This window comes from Rhinatrema bivittatum, chromosome 6 (assembly GCF_901001135.1).
Source record: "Rhinatrema bivittatum chromosome 6, aRhiBiv1.1, whole genome shotgun sequence".
NCBI classification, from domain to species: Eukaryota; Metazoa; Chordata; class Amphibia; order Gymnophiona; family Rhinatrematidae; genus Rhinatrema; species Rhinatrema bivittatum.
In genome coordinates this window covers 296,717,765-296,736,766 of record NC_042620.1, presented here as the reverse complement: position 1 = coordinate 296,736,766, position 19,002 = coordinate 296,717,765, and the positions used below count along the sequence as shown (strand labels likewise).

Sequence of the window (19,002 nt, the reverse complement as noted above, 5' to 3'; positions counted from 1 at the left end):
GACATCATAGGTCTATTAGTCAATTTCAAGCAAATAACTGACTTTTAGACATTCCACAGGTGCAGCTTCTTACTATTTTTCATATTATTTAGCTGGCTTCTACTTGAAAAAGCATTTCTTTGAGCTGCCATTATTTATTTTTGTTACAACAGGGGCTAGTGCCCATACGTAGCATTCGTTGCCAAGCACGGAACAATGTATTGATGAAAAAAAAAGTGATTTATTTCAGTGGCTTTGAAAAGCTGTGAATTCTGATAAACATTCTTTCCCCTCTTTAAATCCTGGATTCATGTAGAGAAGATGGATTTCCATTCAGAAGCCTGATTTCTACAAAGTGTTCAGCACTTGCTTTTTCTTGCTTACTTCCTGATTCCACTGTAAGTTCCGGTCATGTACACACTTCATTTCCACAAAGCACTTCAGAACATAGATCTAAAAATAAAACAGGGTAGGGTTGAAATACTCTAGTAATAAAAAAAAAATAGGTAGCCCAATAACTAATAGTCTGAACTGTAAATTAAAAACTCAAAATGGATTCCTGGATTAAGCACTTTGGATGCACTCACTGTCCCTGTGCAAAGTAAAGTCAACTATTGCTCTAATAATAATTGTTGTTTATCATGCAAGAAGCTAATCCATGCACTGTAACTCTATAAAAGTAGCAGTTTGCTGTTTAAGCCAGGGGAAGTTGCAATAATATTTCACTTGCATGTGAAAGTTGAATTTTGGAAAAACTGTCAAGGCTCATGCTTTATAGCCTACCTACAAAAGTTGTGATGTGCCTTTCAAGATAATCAGTTAGGAGTTCAAGGAATCCAGTATTCTACCAATAAGCAACTGAAAACAGAATGCAATTTTCACACTTTTCCAGCTAGTAAACAGCAGTTTATTCACAGTAAAAAACCCTCTTGAAAACTGCTCTACCTGCAGGTAAAATTACCCACATTATTTATAGCATGATTATGACTACTCATGACAGAAAAGAAGCAGAATGAAGTCAGGGGATGGAAAATTCACATGCTTTTCCATGAGTACATTTGCACCTGCTTCAAAGCAGGTGTGAATGTACACGCTCAAAAGAGAAACCCATTACCCAATGGCCCGCATTTCAAGGGGCAAACCCCCTTTGAAATGGATTTGCAGGCCTTCAAGCACCGCAAGCTATTTAAAAATTGTCCCATAAAATATTTTGAAGGGCATGTATAGCTTGATTATTGAGAGCATGGCAAGAACTGCTTTGTGCATAAGATGGCATCTGCTAAAAAGTATTAATCCCCGGTTCGAATGGAACTGCTTGATCGTATAGGGTGCTTTATAATTGGAAAGCTAAAATCAACACTTAAAACACAATATGGGAATTGAAATGTAACTTTTTCTTCAAAACTTTAGTACTATTATTATTCGCCCTGCCAAATGCATGGACATATCGCCAAACAGAGGCTCACAGATCTTTTGTAAGTCTAAAAAGCTAAATGTTTGAAGGCTTATTTTAAGGCAGGTTCGGCAAGGAATCCCAGCTTCACTGACAGTGCCCAAGCTCTGAAAGATAGCTTTATATTGGGAGGGTGGGGGCAGTGCCTCCTCAAATGCTCCATGTGCAGATTATACTAGAGCTGCACTGGTCCTTGTTTGCCCTCCCTACATGTTGTCCTCCCCTCTCCCAACCACACACTAAGCTAAGCGAGCTACTCCTGGAGTTACTGAATATTTATACTTCAGTGCCTCTGGACGGACAGAGCTACAATGGCAAATATAGGCCACCAGCCCATCAGTTACAGAGATGTATTCATTCAATTATCGTAAGTACCGGTACCGGTTCACCCCAGGACCCACTGCTCAGAGCGGCACCCAATCCGCTTGCTGGGCAGACTGGATGGGCCGTTTGGTCTTCTTCTGCCGTCATTTCTATGTTTCTATCCCGCTGCTCTCGTCGCATCCTTTACACCACCCGACCTTCACCAAAGATTAGGGCCTTCCATCCCCAATCCGCCCCTTCCCTCCCCAACAGCCTTCGGGCAGAATGATGCACATATTCGCTCCATAATACATTCGAGATTTAAAAAAAACAACAAAAAACCTACTACTATCGCCAATGAAAATGGTTAAAGATCTCTTACCCCTTTCAAAATATTTCATCTGAACTCAACTTTGTTTCTAACTACAAAGGTTGATTGAGCTCCTCTGCCCGTGACGATTATGATATACTGTACCTGATCGATTTGCAGCAATAACCACAACGAGCATGCGCAGTATTATTAGTCGCCTCGGGACCGGAAGCAGCGGTTGAGTTCCAGGCGACTCTCGACGTCAGGTAGCCTTTGACCGCCGCGTAATGGTGCGCTTGCGCAGAGGCCCTCTGTTCCCCTCCCTCCCCTTTCCACTGTGTGGGCTACAGATAAATGTAAAAGGAAGAGTTGTGACTCATTGGTCGCGACAGCGCAGTGAACATTTTCTTCAGAAAATAAAGACCGCCTGTAAATTTAAAAATACATCCCGCTTTGGCGGGGAAATCGCTTATTTGGCAGCTTGAGCTCGCAGTGGTTTCCAAGGCGATACTTTTACTACAGTCAGCCCCGGGACGGAAGAGAGGCGCTTTACGGCAGCAGGAGCTCACGTGTGGGTTTCAGGGAGCTGGAACTGTCCAAGTGGAAAGGAGAAGATCAACCAGTTTGGCATGGCGGCTGCAGCGATGTACAGTGAGAGTGAGCAGCCGGGGCTGAGGTTAGTGACAGCAGAGTTGAGTTTCGTTGGTCTATAGGGATCCTAAATTCTCAGTTACCTGCAAAGTACTTGAAACACAAGTAGTTTGAGCCATTCCTGAGTTGCTGTAAGCCAGTACCAGTACCAAACCGACTTTCCCTCATTCCTTACATTCTTTATTTCACTTGCCGTTCTGTCTTAAGACCATAAGAAGCTGCCGTACTGGGTCAGACCGAGGAACCATCAAGCCCAGCATCCTGTTTCCAACAGTGGTCAATCCAGGTTACAAGTACCTGACAAGTACCTAAACATTAAATAGATATCAGTGGCTATTCCTTAAGTCAACTTGATTAATAGCAGTTCATGGATTTCTCCAATGCAGACTGTCATCTGCACTGTCCACCAGTGGCGTAGCCACGGGTGGGCCTGGGTGGGCAGGTGCCCACCCAACTTAGACCCAGGCCCACCCAACTGGCACCGGAACTGCAAGGCTGTCGCGGGATCCCATCCCCGCGACAGCGAACAAGAGAACCCACGCCTCGCGCGCCATCACGGCACACGTGGGGAAGCGCTGCTGCGGCCGTATGGCCAACCGGTCTTCCTGTTGAGGGGGGGGGGAGCGGAAGCGCCGCGGGCAGCTTCCTCTTCCTCCCCCCAAAGCAGGAAGATCAGCTGCCTCTCCTGCTGCCACCGGCCTCCTGCTATCTTCGGGCGTCGGGCCGTACTGCCCGCCGATCTTCCTGCTTGGGGGGGTGGGAGGGAGGAAGCGGACGTTGTGCGCTGCGCTTCCGCTCCCCCCACCCCCCCGACAGGAAGTTCGGACGCCCGAAGATAGCAGGAGTCCGGTGGCAGCAGGAGAGGCAGCTGATCTTCCTGCTCTGGGGGAGAAAGCGGAAGCTGTGCACGTGCTTGAATGTGTATGTGTGGATGAGAATGGGAGTGTGTGTGGGTGAAAACTGGAGCCTGGGTGTGTATGTGGGTGAGAATGGAAGCTTGAATATGTGGGTGAATGGGAGCTCGAATGTGTGTATGTGTGGTTGAGAATGGGAGCCTGGGTTTGTGGGTGGGTGAGAATGGGAGCTTGAATGTGTGTATATATGGGTGAGAATGAGAGCCTGGGTTTGTGTGGGTGGGTGAGAATGGAAGCTTGAATATGTGGATAAGAATGGGTGCTTGAATGTGTGGGTGAGAATAGTACCTTAAATGTGTATATGTATGGATGAGAATGGGAGCTTGAATATGTGTGGGTGAGACTGGGAGCATGGGTTTGTGGGTGAGAATGGGAGTCTGGGTTTATGTGTGTGGGTGAGAATGGGTGCCTGGATGTGCGTCTGTGTGTGCATAAGAATATAAGCCTGGGGAGGGGTGAGAAAGTGAGAACTTGAATGTGAGCTTGGGGGGGGGGGGAGCATATGAGAGTGAGAGCTTGAGTGTGTGAGAGGGAGTCTGTGAGAGAAAGCGTGTATGTGTATGTGTGTGTGTGTGTGTGTGTAAGGGAAGAAGACAGTAATAGAAGAAAGACACTGAAAAGGAATTAGGAAATGAGCTATAAGGGAAAAAATGGGAAAAAGAGACCAGGACCAACTGATTAGAAAAATACAAAGATCAGACAACAAAGGTAAAAATATATATCTATATTTTGAGATGTTAGCAATTTAAATATAAGCAACACAACCGCTCTCTCAAAATTTATGGACAGGTAGGAGCCGTGTATAAAATCATAATAATAAGAAGGCTAAAGTACCACAAATCACCGTGAATTATGTTTGTATCATTAAGTAAACCTCAAACTTAGGCGTAGATGTGAATGCTGTGCTGCATAATTTGGCATTATTTATCAGTAAAAAAACAACTAGTAGACCTGCATGCCTACAGCCCACCCATGTTAACCTTGTGCCCACCCAAAAAATCAATTCTGGCTACGCCACTGCTGTCCACTGATCTTGCACTTCAAAGTCTTCCTCCCATCCAGCCATCTCCACTGTCCTTGACTGCATGTTAACCTTGTTGCTGTCTTCACACCTGTTTGGCCACCTTAAAGATCCTCTGATACAATCGCTCCCAGATTCAGCTATTCTTTTGTGGTTATTTATTTATTTATTTAACATTTTTTTATATACCGATAACCGTTTGCACATCGTACCGGTTTACAATGAGCATGCGGAAGGCCATGGGAACTGACGCAACCATTACATGAAACAAAGGGGATTACATTAGAAGAATTTCACCTCCAATACTGTATTTTTCCCTTGGGTTTTTGGATCTGTAATGCCCAACTGCATTTTTTAGCAGTACATCTTGGCTGCCAGCCTCTAGAGCATTCCTCAAGCTTTGTTAGATCCCTCCTCATATTTTCCACATCTTCCTGGCTGTCTACCCTGTTGCAGATTTTAGTATTATCTGCAAGAAAAACTTTTCCCCAACAATTTTTCTACTAAGTCACACACGAAAATGTTGAAAAGAACTGGTCCCAGGGGCACACAACTAGTAATGCCCCCTCTTAATAGTGAACTTGACTTACCCCTACCCTTTCTCATCTCCCACTCAGCCACTAAGTTCCACACCAAGGGTGCTCAGTTTATTTATGTCTCCTGTGCAGAACCGTGTCAGAGGCCTTATTGAAATCCAAGTGCACAATGTCTAGTGCTCTTCCTTGATCCAACTTTGGTCACCCAATCAAAGAAACAGATCAGATTTGACAAGATTTACCTCTAATAAAGCCATGCTGCTTTGGATCATGCAATCCATTTGCTTCCAGAAACTACACTCTCCTTTGTTTTAGCAGTGTTTCCATTAATTTGTTCACCAGAGAAGTCATTTTATTTATTTATATACTGCACAAACCATGCTTACAAAGCCGAACAAAGTAGTTCACAGCAAAAACAGATAAAAATACATAATTTAAAACACATAAACAATTTTAAATTTAAAACCTCCCCTTAACAATCCATTTAAATTCAACCATCTTCTCAAATAGAATTGCAGTCCTGACATCTACATACCTGAAGCCCATTATTTCCTACCCTTCCCACCTCTTTCTATTTCAAATTTGCCCTCCTTATTTAATAAGCCATATTTTCACTTTCTTCCTGAAAACCAAATAATTATTTTCTTGACTAACTTCCTTAGGAGCAGAATTCCATAATTCTGCCCTAAACATGGAGAACATTCTTTTGCGATTCCTCCCCTTACCTACTTCTTTCCACGATGGCACTTATAACAAGTTTTAATTTCCCAATGAGCTCAATTAACCTGCTCCCCTACCTTTCTTTGCCTTGAAAACCAACATCATGATCGTAAACTTAATTCGCTCTCTCACTGGGAGCCAATGTAATTGATGTAACAGAGGGTCTGCACTTACTCTCCTCAAACAGCCAAAAATCAACCTGGAAACCATATTCTGGACCACTTGCAACCTATGAAAAGATCTTTCAGACTACCCTACCAACATAGCATTGCAGTAGTCTAGCAATGGGATAAAATAAGCCTCTAAAACCCGGTGAAAAGACTCTCTATTCAGAAGAGTTAATGGGTGTGACTGATGTAGTTTAAAAAATGCTCTTTGTAGAATTCCTGAAATGTGCAATCCCAACCAAAAATCTGAATCTATAATTACCCCCAAAACAGGAACTTTATCCACTAATCCTACTTCCTTCAAATCTACTTTTATTTTCAAAGGAATCAAAGTGTCCTTGGATACTTTTATCAACAATTCTGTTTTAGAAGCATTTAGCAACAACCTATTTATAATCAACCAGTTGGAGATCCTCTGCAAGCCCTCTCTTGCTCTAGAACAGATCACTCCACAATCCTTCCCCAAAGGAACCACCAACTATATGTCATCAGACTAACCAGCCCGTAGTTCCCAGCCTCCTCCTTACTTCCAGTTTTGTGAATAGGACTCACATCTGCCGCTCTCCAGTCTCCAGAACTACTCTTGACTCTAAGAAGCATTGAAAAGGTCAACCAGGGGAGCTGCAAAGACTTCTCTTAAGTTTCCTCAATACCCTCATATGAATTCCATCCAGCCTCATTGCCTTATCTACTTTGTTTAGTTAGCGCCTCATGAACACACTGTTCCGAAAATTGATTGAGGCTTACCTCACTGCCAATCTCATTTGCATTCATTTTATGTGGTCCTGCTCTAGGCCCTTTCACAGTGAACACCAAACAGATATTTGTTAAGCAATTTTGCTTTTTTCTCATTAACCTCTACAAATTCTTCCCCTGAGTCTCACAATGCCACTTTTACACTTCCTTCTTTCACTAACATATCTTTAAAAAAAAAAAAAAAGTCTTGTTCCTCCGTTTTACCGTACTTGCTGCTGTTTCTTCCATTTCAATTTTTGCATACCTGACTACCTTCCCAGCTTCTCCTAGGTTTTACAGATATTGTCGCCTGTCTTCCAAGTTTGTGATCTCTTGTAGGTTATGAACGCTAACCTTTTCATCCTTTCCTTTTCAGTTGCTTCTTAGAAAAACAAAGTGGCCTTTTTCCTCTTTCCTTTATTTAGTTTTCTAACAAAAAGATTAGTTGCCCTTTATAATATCTTCCTTTTAGTTTTGCCCTCTGCTCTTCTACTTTCCCTCGATTTTCCCGATCAGTTAACGACTCCTTGAGGTACTCCCCCATTTTAACTTGGCTCACTTTAAAATTTGGGGTACCTCAAGGCTCACTACTTGCAGCTATGGTTTTTAATGGATATTTTACTCCTTTATGCACCATTTTAGATAAGTATGCTCCATTTTCTAAAATATATGCTGATGACATGCAGATGTTTTTTCTTTGGAACACAGATCTTACAAACACACTGTCAAAAATAGCTTATGTTTCCATAAGATAAAAGCCTGGATGTTAAGTAATCACCTTGTACTGAATGTGAAAAAAACAAAGCAATGTGGATATCAAAATAGAATATACCCAGTATGTGACCAAGTTTAACTTTTGATGTTAATTAAATGTTTTTCTTTTTCTAAGCTGACCTATGAATCTAATTTAAAATTTACTATTACGTTATGGAATTTATAAATTGCGAATTTTGCATCATTTAGGATATGTTTTATCTCATGAAGATTTTAGAACTGTAGTACAGGCTTTCCTTCTAATACACTTGACCATAGTAATACTGTATTAATTGCTTTAGCTAAATACTGCGTGTGAGCTTTGCAGTTGTTGCAAAATGCTGCAGCACATATTGTACTACAGGGTCAATTGAGAGATCATGTAATTCTGCTATTAAAAAATTACATTAGTGTACATAGCTTTCCAGATATTTTCCTTTTTCCCATTTTCTGCACAAGTATTTATTTTACTTACTTTTTCAATTGTGTTCACCCATTCCTGACAATTCTAGTTTAAAGCCCTCCTTAGTAGGGCTTTAAACTAGAATTTGCCTGTCTTCCAGTCCGTGTTGGAAGACAGGCAAAATTGCCTCCAAGGCAATTTTCACCCCATCTGTGCATATCAAAACATTATCCCTCCAATCTTATAACTATTACTCTTTTCCCTCCCTTTTTGTCTTCTTTTCCCGTGCTCCCGGTGGAATGCCCACTATATTTCTAAGAAGCTTGTCTAAAAAAAAAAAAAAAAAAGGATGAATATAATCTTTATTTTTTATAGCATTGTGACATACATAATAAAGATGACAACCATAAACAGACTTGCTTAACGATATACTTCTCAATGCACATTTTTGTTTTGATGCTTATATACACAAAACTCCCCCTTTGATGCTTATATACACAAACCCCCCCCCTTAAACAAAGAAGCGTTACAACGCCACAAGACAGCTCAATCATTTATCATCAGTCATCCACACAATACCCATCTAACCACCCATCCAATCAACCAATCGTCCAACCAGCTTGCTGACTTAAGAGAAGCTTGAGAATCAACAGGTAATTGAGAATAAAATAATTCCCATGCTTACCATATTACAGAATCTAGCATCTAGTTGTTCCATTTGCATCCATAGTAGCATCTTTTGTCTCCAAAGGAGGGGGGGGGGGAAATCCTAATTTTAATTAATGTTGCATAATACTCCACTTAGCAGATAATAGGGCTATTCTAATACATTTCTGGAACCCATTAAGCAGTTAATTTGCCCATCTCATATCACCCAACAGTAATGTTGTCCCTTCATAAGGTGGGTGTCTACCAACCATCTTAGCAATTTGTTGAAACACTGCCTCCCAAAAAGGATCTAACTTGTTACATAGTAAGAAGGAATGCAAAATGGTGCCTTTCTTTATGGAGCACTTGGTATAGTCACCTGAATCAGTTAGTTATTTGCATTCTAAAGGCTTTAACCGTATCTACATAGCTGTGATTGAAGGGTTTTAAATTGGAGGTCCTGAAAAATGAAATCTATAGTTGTATGGAAGTGTTGCATCCGTCGGTCTCGACCTTTTGTGCCTCACCTTTTTCTCTACTCTCCCCGCTAGCCTTGGGAAGATGGCTACGCCGCATCTCCATGTCACTCTCTCCGGCATCCCTGGAACGGCTATGGCAAAGCCTCACGCCATGTTTCTCCTAATGGCCTCCTAGGGTGTGCGTGCGCATGCCATCCACGTCATGGCGGGAACCTTGGGGGCGTCCCCCTCGAGTGACATCATGCCATCCGAGTATTTAGCCTGCCCGTATTTGCTAGCTCATTGAGTTAGCAAAGACACGGATCGAGACAAAGACCAGATTGGGGTCGTGAATGGATGGAAAGCCTCCGGTCTGAGCTACTCTGCTGCTGGAAGCTCTCTCTGCCCTTCAGGGTATTTCACTAACCTTGGGTACCCACTCCTCTGGGGCCCTTTGCTCTCTTTCAGGTGCCTATCTGGGATCGGGTACTCTCTCCTCGAGGGCCTGCTCTCCCTGGTACAGTGCCTGTATTCAACTACTTCTGCCTGCTGGAATTTTCACTCATACAGCCACTAACTTAGTGAGTAATATAACTTCTCAGTCTGTCTCATCTACAGCTCTGCTGCGCTGGGAACCTACTCCTGGATCTCAGTGAGACGGGTTCCCTCTGCCGAGGGTCCCGGGACTGCTACCTCTGGATCACCTCACTACCGCCACCTCTGGTGGTATCCATCAGCTGTATAATAAAAGACAAAACTCTGTGTTTGTGCATCTCAAGTCTAGCCTAGTACTGTGGTTCCTCATGGGGCTCCTCCCCATGGGCGTGGTCATCCCTACAGTACCCAGGAATCCACTTAAACACCTCAAAACCATAACAGGAAGGCCATTACAAAAAAGGAGAAAATTTCATTAGGGGAAACACATTTCCCTATATTCAAAGACCAGTATGTCACCAGTGGAGAGCAGAGGTTCACAGACTTTTTAAGCAGACTTTGCTTATACCAATAGGAGAGGCGATTACGGAAGATCATTAAAGTTTGAAACTTGGGAATAAATGAGTCTTCAGAAAATAGCACAGCATTCCTTTCTAACAACTTATTCATATAATATCAGGCTTGAAGGTAAGCATAGAAATGTTTATGTGGGAGCTGATACTGGGCCTGCAATTGTTCAAAAGGGTGGAGCTTATAATAAAACTGAGAACTTCCCTCAGGCCCTTACTTTTCCATATGTAGCATATTGAATTAGTTAATTCTGGTTCAAATTCAGGGTTCCTAGAAACGGAATCAATTCAGTAGTCGTAGATGCCAACCCCCACCAGTGACGCATGCATATCCAGGCCAACAAAACTGGCTGAAGTGGTATATGATGTTTAATTCCTCCAGGGAGTTCCAAGTGCTTGAGATGCAAAATACCCGTAGGAGAATAAGGGGAGATCAGATACATAGCCAAGTTAGGCATGTCAAACTTAAATTCACCTGAATACCACTCCCAAGCAAATCTTAACTGACATGCCATATTGTAATAACGGAAATCGGGCATATTCAGGCCTCCATACTTTTTGGCACACATCAACTTAGCAAAAATGACTTTTGCTGGTTTGCCCCTCCAAATAAAGGTAGTGAGTAAAGAATGGAGTCTGCCAACATCTTTGGCAGTAAGCCGGCACAGTAGGATTTGTAGCTTGGAAAGTATTTTGGGTAGTAAAGACATCTTAAAAAGGGCACATCTGCCAAAAAAAAAGAAATGGGCAAATCCCGCCAGGCATGTAATTTATCCTGAATGTCCACAATAGGTTTAGAGATATTAAGGCTAAAGCTGTGATAAATCTTGTGGTCTGAGAACACCCAAATATTTAATATGAGAAGAAGCCCATTGAAATGGAAAGGCACCTACCAAGACTGCTTAGTGAGAAGAACGATAGGCATGGCTTTAGACTTACATTCACTTTTAAACCCACAAAGGTCCCAAATTGCTTGATTAGTGACAAAGAAACCGGGAGAGATATGATGAGATTTTGTAAAAAGACCAGCATATCATCTGCAAATAGACAGATTTTTGTTTGTTTTCCCCAAAAATAAACCTTGTATGGTAGAATCCGCTTTAATTTTTGAACTAACAGTTTAATTGTCAATAAATATAAAAGTGGTGACAATGGGCAGCCCTGGCGTGTCCCTTCACATAACTCAAAGGGTTCAGAAACCATGTTATTGACCAATACCCAGTCCTGGGGACCCGAATATAACAAAGAGGCCAATAGTGGTTCTGGAAGTCCAAAAGCTCTTAAGACCCAAAACAGTCCCATTGCACCCTGTCAAACGCCTTTTTGGCATCCAGACTTATTATAATGCCATTCTCATTTTCTTTTGTTCTGGACTAGGGGCCACTATTAATTTCCTAACATTGGTTATACCATATCATCCACAGTCAAATCCTGTTTGATCAGGGGTTATTAATTTAGGCATTACCGGATTGAGATATCTTGCTATTATAGAGGCCAAAATCTTAACATCTACATTAATTAAGGATATTGGTCTATAAGACTCTGGTAAGTCCAGATTCTTATCTGCTGTAGAGAAAACAGTGATCAGTGCTTGATTAACTAATAAGATGACCATTGGAAAAGTAAAAATCATACATCTGCAACAAAGGGGTAGCAACTTCCACCTTCAAAATTTTGTAGTACTCAGTCTCTAAACTGTCTATACCGGGAACTTTAGCTAGATGTAATTTAGTGATAGCATAAAGTATTTCTTCAGCTGAAATAGGTCAAGCCAAACCTTGTAATTGGGTAGGCGACAATGAAGGCCATTTGAAATCCTGAAAGAAAGCATCACGTATTTCAGCGGGGGGGGGATGGGACGTGCTGACTATAACTTTTTATAGAATTCCACAAAGACATCAGACAACTCAGGTGTAGTATGGAAGGAACAACCATATTTATCTTGCATTTTAAGTATATAGTTCTTAACCATAGTGGCCAAAAGTTTACTTGCCTTGTTACCATATCTAAATAATTGGCTATGAAATTGAACTAAATTTTGGATCTCTCTCTGAAATAATAATTAAGATATGACTTGATTTCCTTTATATGCAGCAAATCTTCATCACTCTTTTTAATATGAATCGCTTTTAGCAAATTGAGGCGGTCATTCAGACATAAGATTTCTTTGTCTCGTAGTCTATTCTTGCGTATAGTGTAGGCAATTATATGTCCCCGCATAACAGCTTTCCCAGCTTCCCAATAGACATCTGCTGAAATAGGGTATGATTAAAAAGCACATAGTCCTGCCATTTCTGTGGCAGGTATCCATGAAACTCTTTGTCATGATAAAAGGTTGTCTGCTTACGCCATTTAAAAGCTGAAGAGTAGGGCACAAATGATTCGAGCATTATTGAAACAGGTGCGTGATCAGACAGCACAAGATTACTAATATCAGCCATGGAAACTTGAGAAAAAATAGCCACAGAAACAAATAGATAATCATTTCTGGAGCAACTATTCTGAGAATGGGAATACAAGGAAAAATCAGTTTCTGTACAGTGAAGTGCTTTCCAAATGTCCACCAGTTGGAGTTCTTCACTAAGAAAGGAGAGATCCTCATTCTGTCTGCATTGCAAAGTGTTGTGTATTGGCTTAGTATCCCACTGATTATCTACCACTAAATTAAAATCACCCCCTAATATATACTGATGAGGAAAATTGCCTAATTTCTGTAACACTTTTAGTAAAGAAACTATGATTTTATATATTCAGTGCGTAAATATTACAAAAAAAAATATTTTTTTGAATGAATCGTGCCACGAATGAGAAGAAAACAGCCATCTGCATCAACAATGTTATTCTCCAAATAAATGGTACATTTCTGTGTATCAGAATAGCCATTCCATGCTGCTTGCTAGAAAAATAAGAAAAAAAACCCAACACTAGCCGACCCAATCTCACTTCAGTTTCAAGTGTTCAGATGAGTCTCTTGCAGAAATACAATTTGAGCTCTTTCTCTGCTATACATAGAAAGAAGCTTCCCTCTCTTAATGGGAGAATGGAATCCATTAACATTATGAGAGAAAGCTTTAAAATCAGCCATGATCTAGCAAAGAATACATATTGCAGAATCCATAGATCTTAAATATTCTAAGCACCTCCCAGCCTAGGTGCTCAGAGCCAAAACATTCATATATGTTAACAGTGATCCACACTCCGACCAGAGCACACCCATACTATCATATATACCCACATATACAGTCAACCCATTCATCCATATTTCCCTTCCTTCACACCAATGGGAAAAGATATTCTTACACACCACAAATAAATGACCCAATAGTTAAGATACAAAGAAAAACAGGTACTAAAACACACAAAACCAGCTCCAAGAGGCAGCATCACCAATGCAAAGCGTAGGGTTCATATCTTCTCATGGCAATGCTCCACTAGAGCAGTGGTTCTCAACCTTTTTTCTTTTGGGACACTCCTGGAAGATAATGCTTACAGGCGTGACATACTGAACACTTGACCATCACGGGGCTAAATGTAAACATATACTCTGCATGCACAGGAACCTGCTCCCCCCTTCCCTGTCCCCAAAGAATGGATGCAGAGCAGAACTAGGATATTTCAAATACAACTCGCTATATAAAAAAGATATTCTGATTCAGGTGCTATTTCAGTAACAAAAACACAAACTCCCTTACTACTAGGCGCACTGTAAAATACAAAACCTGAAAAAAACAAACACTCAGCACATGTGTAGCAAACCTTCCATAGCATTGCGACACTAATTCAATAAACTCAAACAGCAATAGCCCTTCCTATGAAAAGGCAGCAGTGTAGCACCAATGCATGTCCTATTGAGAATAAGAAAACGCAACAAAGAAGATTGATACAAATCCCTACCTACTAGTGAAATACCTCATCTCAATCTAAATACAGATCCAACCTTCACCAAATACAGAATAAAAGAGCACAAATTACAAGTATGGAGACAAAAACTGGAATGGAAACCTCAAAAAGCCACTGCATGCAGTACAAAACTGGAAAGCTAGAAACAAATACATATCTTCCTACACTAAGCAAAGTACAAAGATAGAAGAAATGCACATTCACAAAACTGATATATTATGGCTCTTGCACCCTGTCCCTCCCCTTTCATGCCGCCATCATCCTTAACTTTTCCCAATTACTCCCTTTCAATCATCTGCTCACACTCGCATCCCTGCCCAGCATTCCTGACCCCCCCAAATCCTCTTCCTTGTGCTCCCTCTCCCCCCTGCTTGACTCTCCCTACCCCTTCATCCCATCTTCCTCCCTGCCCAGCTATCCCGACCCCCTGTTTCCCACCTCCTCCTGCTCATCAGCTCCCACACTCCCTCTCCATTCCACCATCTTCACAGCATCCCCCACCCTCCACACGGTGAAGAGCCTCATCAGCAGCATCACTCCCAGACTCAGCAGGGAAAGATAAAGTTTGCATCCCATCAGGCCCAGAACAGCAGGATCTGGCAATGTCTCGCTCTGATCTGGGTGAAGGAGGAAACAGCCTCCCACTGGGCAAGAAAAAAGAAAAGGAAGTGAGAGCAGCCTCCCATCATGCCCAGTGTAAGAGAAGTCAACCAACTCCCACCCGGGCTGATAAGGAGGCAGCCTCCCAGGACCTCGCGACACAACTGGTGAGAACCACTGCACTAGAGGATCCTGAATAGAAAGGATAACCCATGTGCCATGTAGGATACATTGTTCCATCTACAGACAGATTACAAACCAATAGAAAATGTGCATATAGATGTGGGGTGTCCCAACAGGCTGTTAGTGGGCTGCTTATTCAGAGAAAGTGTCCCCGAATAAGTATTACAGAAAAAAAAATCAATAAAATGTATAAGTAGACTGGATAATGCTCCTCTTCCAAGGTGTAGGGGGCAAAAAAAAGGTATATCCTGCAGAGGAAGAAAAGAAAAAGAATGTCAGCAAGCAAGCAATAACCAAATTTAACTACACCATGAGAAATGACGACACCCAAATGGGCAGTTTATATAAACTATCGCAAAGGATAGGAAGTTCAACTGAACTAAAGATTAAAGAATGCATCCATCCGTATTTAATTGCAGGCATATTTTCAAAAAGGTAACGATAAAAACCTCATGAAGTATAAAAAAAAAAAAAAAACCCCAAAAACTAGAAAAAGACAGTTCCTGAAGGATTCTTCGTGTAACATGAAAGTACATCAAATCGAAGTGTGTCGGACCATATCACCAACATTTGTCAAGAATAGAAACAATCACTCCAAAAGGTCTGTTGATTCACAGATATATATAGACACAGTCAGGGAAAGAAAACAACTCAATCTTTAATAGAAGCAGCTGGATAAAGCTTGTGATCTGGCACAATGTTGCTTCCTTTTGCTGCATCACATAATTCACCAGGCCTATATCCTCATCCCCTGTATCAGACAAAGATTCGCTGAACATTAAGAATGTACTCTCCAATACATTAATTGAGGCGTGGAGGCAGCCAAGATTAGCAGTACCGCAGCCAGGGAGCCCATGCTTACCCCGAATTAGCCTTCAAAAAATTCTCCACTTGCTCCTTCCTTTCCAAGAATATTGGGCAGCCATTTTGAACCACACAAAGTCTGGTGGGGAATAATAAAGAAAACTTCACCCCTCTTTCTCAGGAGATAGACTTCTTTATGGAATGGGCAGAATACATCTACAGACTATCTCAGCCTCGCACATCACAGGAAAAGACAACATCAGAGCAGACTTTCTAAGCAGGGAGAGTCTGGATCCCAGGGTGTTGTCGGCCAAAACCTGTCGATTGTTGCCCTCTGTTAATAAGCTTTTAGCGCTACCATCCATAAAAGATGTACTGTACATTATCAGGTCTTTTTGATCAGGTGCGTTTTCCTCTGGAATGGTTCTTCATAAATTGGCAGATTTTTAATTGTTTTCTGTAGATAAGCAGGCTGAATTAGCCATGGTTTCATGGTGTGCCCCCTGGTGGCCCGATGCGGAACTTCTCTTAGAATGTTGAAAAACTTTGTCTTTGGCTCCTGTGCGGCTGTGCAGCAGGTTCCCGTGTGATTGACACTCTTCTCTCAGTTCTGTTTTTTCCCGCTGCTGTAACGGTCGCAGTTTTTGTTTTTTCTCTTCAGAAATAGACTCCTTTTTGTTTAACTCTCTTAACTGAGCCCCAAACGGCACTTTTAAGTGCCAAAACAACATGCCAAAAATCCTGGGATTCAAACTTTGCCCATGTGGCAAAATAATGTCTATCACAGATGGACATGAAAGATGCTACTGATGTTTGGGCCTAGATCACAAACAGGCTGAGTGCCGCAATTATGGCAGAATGTCCCCAAGGGCGCAAAGACAACGGGCAGCAAAAACAGCAATGCTTCAGGATCCAGGAGAAGGTACATCGGGCTCGTATTCCCCGAGCCAAACCCATTCCTCTCCAGGCAGGCAAACTAAGAGATCAGATCCAAAGAAAAGGGCATCTTCTTTTGAATGTCCTAAGGGATCTGGATCGGGTACCAAGCGGCCCCATGTCCATTCAGCACATCAAGTGTCGAAGCTTCCGGTGCATTGAATGCGTCGATGGAGAGTTATGATTTGTGCATTGACATCGAAGAAAATTCATTCGGAGTCAAAGCACCTTACCTTGACGCATGCATTGTCTAAATTAAAAGAAAAAGACTCTGCATATGACGCAAAAATAAAAATCCTCAACACATAGCACTAAAAAACACCATGACCCAAGGCCCTGTTAAATGAAACCTACCCAAACCATTAACTATATGGGATATGAAAACAGGTGACTTTAAGGAAGAGGGTATTCAAACACCCATCTCACATCCATCATCCTCTGCCCACCAAAAACGTCACAGGGTATTGGAGAATAACCCTTCTCCAAACGCAGAAAAACATCTAAAACTTCATCTAAAGACCTGCAAGCAACAGCCTCTCAATCAATCAAATCATAAGTATTCTTCAAACTTTCTTCGACACACTGGTGTCAACGAAAATACCACATTCTCCATCCAGCCCTTCAGAGGCAGAACTAGACATGATAATCATTCCTCCTTTGCCTGATTTCCGATCCGGAGATGACGACAGACAAGATTTTTCAAGCTCACCTTCTAAAGGGCTGACAGGAGAACCAGTTTTTTCCTCACCATCTTCACCGGAATCTCCGATAAGTATTCAATCAGACCCTCCGGAAGAACAACCAGAACCTTCATCACCCCCAGAAGACCTTTCGTATGCAAAATTCATAGAGAAAGTGGGTAACACCTAAATCTGGAGATTAAAAAACTCCCAGACCCAAGGGCAGACATTCATGGCCTACTAAAAATATTTGACTGCCAACAGAATCAACTGGTTCACCTTCCCACTCAGTATTAGATGGCGTGATGGATAAAGCATGGGAATCACCTTTTTCTACATCTTCAACTTCAAAGAAGACAGATATAAAATTCAGAATCAAATATCAAGGCATTATGGAGCTTCTAATCTACTACATTCATCTATAGTGGTAGAATCTGCCACGAAGAAGGCAAGAAGATTATATTCAAATACCCCTCCTACTAAAGATAGTAGATACCTGGATGATTTTGGTAAAAAGGTGTTTCAAGGAGCAATGCTTAATGCAAAGATCCAACAACACCAATTTTTATATTGCTCAATATTTATATGAATGTCTCCAGAACATTAAGACCAAACCGAACTCAGACATGCAAGACACCCAGAAAAAAACAGGGTATACTTGACATGGAAGAAGGACTTCGTCATCTACTTCGGACGATTTACGAGGGATTTGGTACCTCGACACGGATTACAGCATCAGCTATAGCAGCTCGTAGAATAGCGTGGCTTAGAGCAAGTGCAATCAAGGAAGTGGTCCATGATAAGCTAGCTGACCTCCCATGTAGAGGAGATCATTTATTTTGAGAAAAACAAAGAGATGGTAACGCAGTTAAAAGAACAAAGTGTAGCAGTCTCTTCTCCAACTGTGCCCACTGACCAGGCTCCACCACGGCATTATTACCCACCATACAGGAAACCATTTTACCCTAGACGATCATATAGTCCTTATACATCTTATAGATCTCCCCTATACCAACCTAGACCACGACCAAACACAATTCAAAGTCGGGGACACAGCAGATCTCAGAGAGCCCCAAAGCAGCTTCAACAGGCTGTTTCAAAACCACAGCAATCTTTTTGAAACAAATGGTGCCACAGCAACACCTCCTTTCATTTTATCAGGAGTGGGTGAACATAACATTATAAAGAAGGGGTGTCAGCTAGACATCCGCTCAAAGCCAACTTTACTATGCCTATCTCCATCTTCTCGGGAATCAGAGGAAATTCCACTCCTACTCCAGGATATACAATTACTCCTATGTCAGCATGTGATTCAAGAATTATCGAATCATCAATGGAATCGTGGATTTTGTTCCCAATATTTCCTCATTCCCAAGAAGAGTGGAGGTTTACGTCCGATTCTGGTCCGCAGGCCTCTAAACAACACCTTCAGAAAGAAAAGTTCAAGATGTCATCTCTGAAAACAATTTTACCCTTTTTACAACCCAAGACTGGATATGTTCTCTGGACCTCAAGGATGCATATACTCACATCCCAATGCACCCAAATTCAAGGCATTACTTTGTTTTCAGGTAAACTCAATCCATTTTCAGTACAAGGTTCTCCCATTTGGACTCTCCTCGGCACCCAGGGTATTCATCAAATGCCTAATAGTAGCTGTGGCCCACCTCCGAAAACAAGGCATAAAATTGTTTCCATACCTAGACAATTGGCTGATAGTAGCCAAAAACCCAAGTCTACTACAAAGACATCAGATTCAAACGATTACTTGCCTTGAAACTTTAGGCTTCATTGTCAATTACGAAAAGTCACACCTGACACCATCTCAAATGTTGCAGTTCATA

General features: G+C 41.7%; 1 protein-coding gene and 1 long non-coding RNA gene across 2 annotated transcripts in view; one reads left to right on the top strand and one right to left on the bottom strand.

Annotated features, from left to right (window-relative positions):
- Positions 1-200: 200 nt before the first annotated feature.
- LOC115094399 lies at positions 201-2,271 on the bottom strand. The gene is made up of 2 exons (XR_003857545.1): positions 2,118-2,271; positions 201-432 (listed from the first exon to the last, which is right to left on the bottom strand). It is a non-coding gene; the product is annotated as an uncharacterized LOC115094399 (long non-coding RNA).
- Positions 2,272-2,364: 93 nt separating this feature from the next.
- Positions 2,365-19,002, top strand: part of UTP14A (UTP14A small subunit processome component) — a 124,685-nt gene continuing 108,047 nt past the window's right edge. Inside the window, exon 1 of the mRNA XM_029607411.1 lies at positions 2,365-2,721. Coding sequence (XP_029463271.1) covers positions 2,675-2,721 — 47 coding nt within the window. The 5' untranslated portion in view covers positions 2,365-2,674. The remainder of the gene's footprint in view (positions 2,722-19,002) is intronic.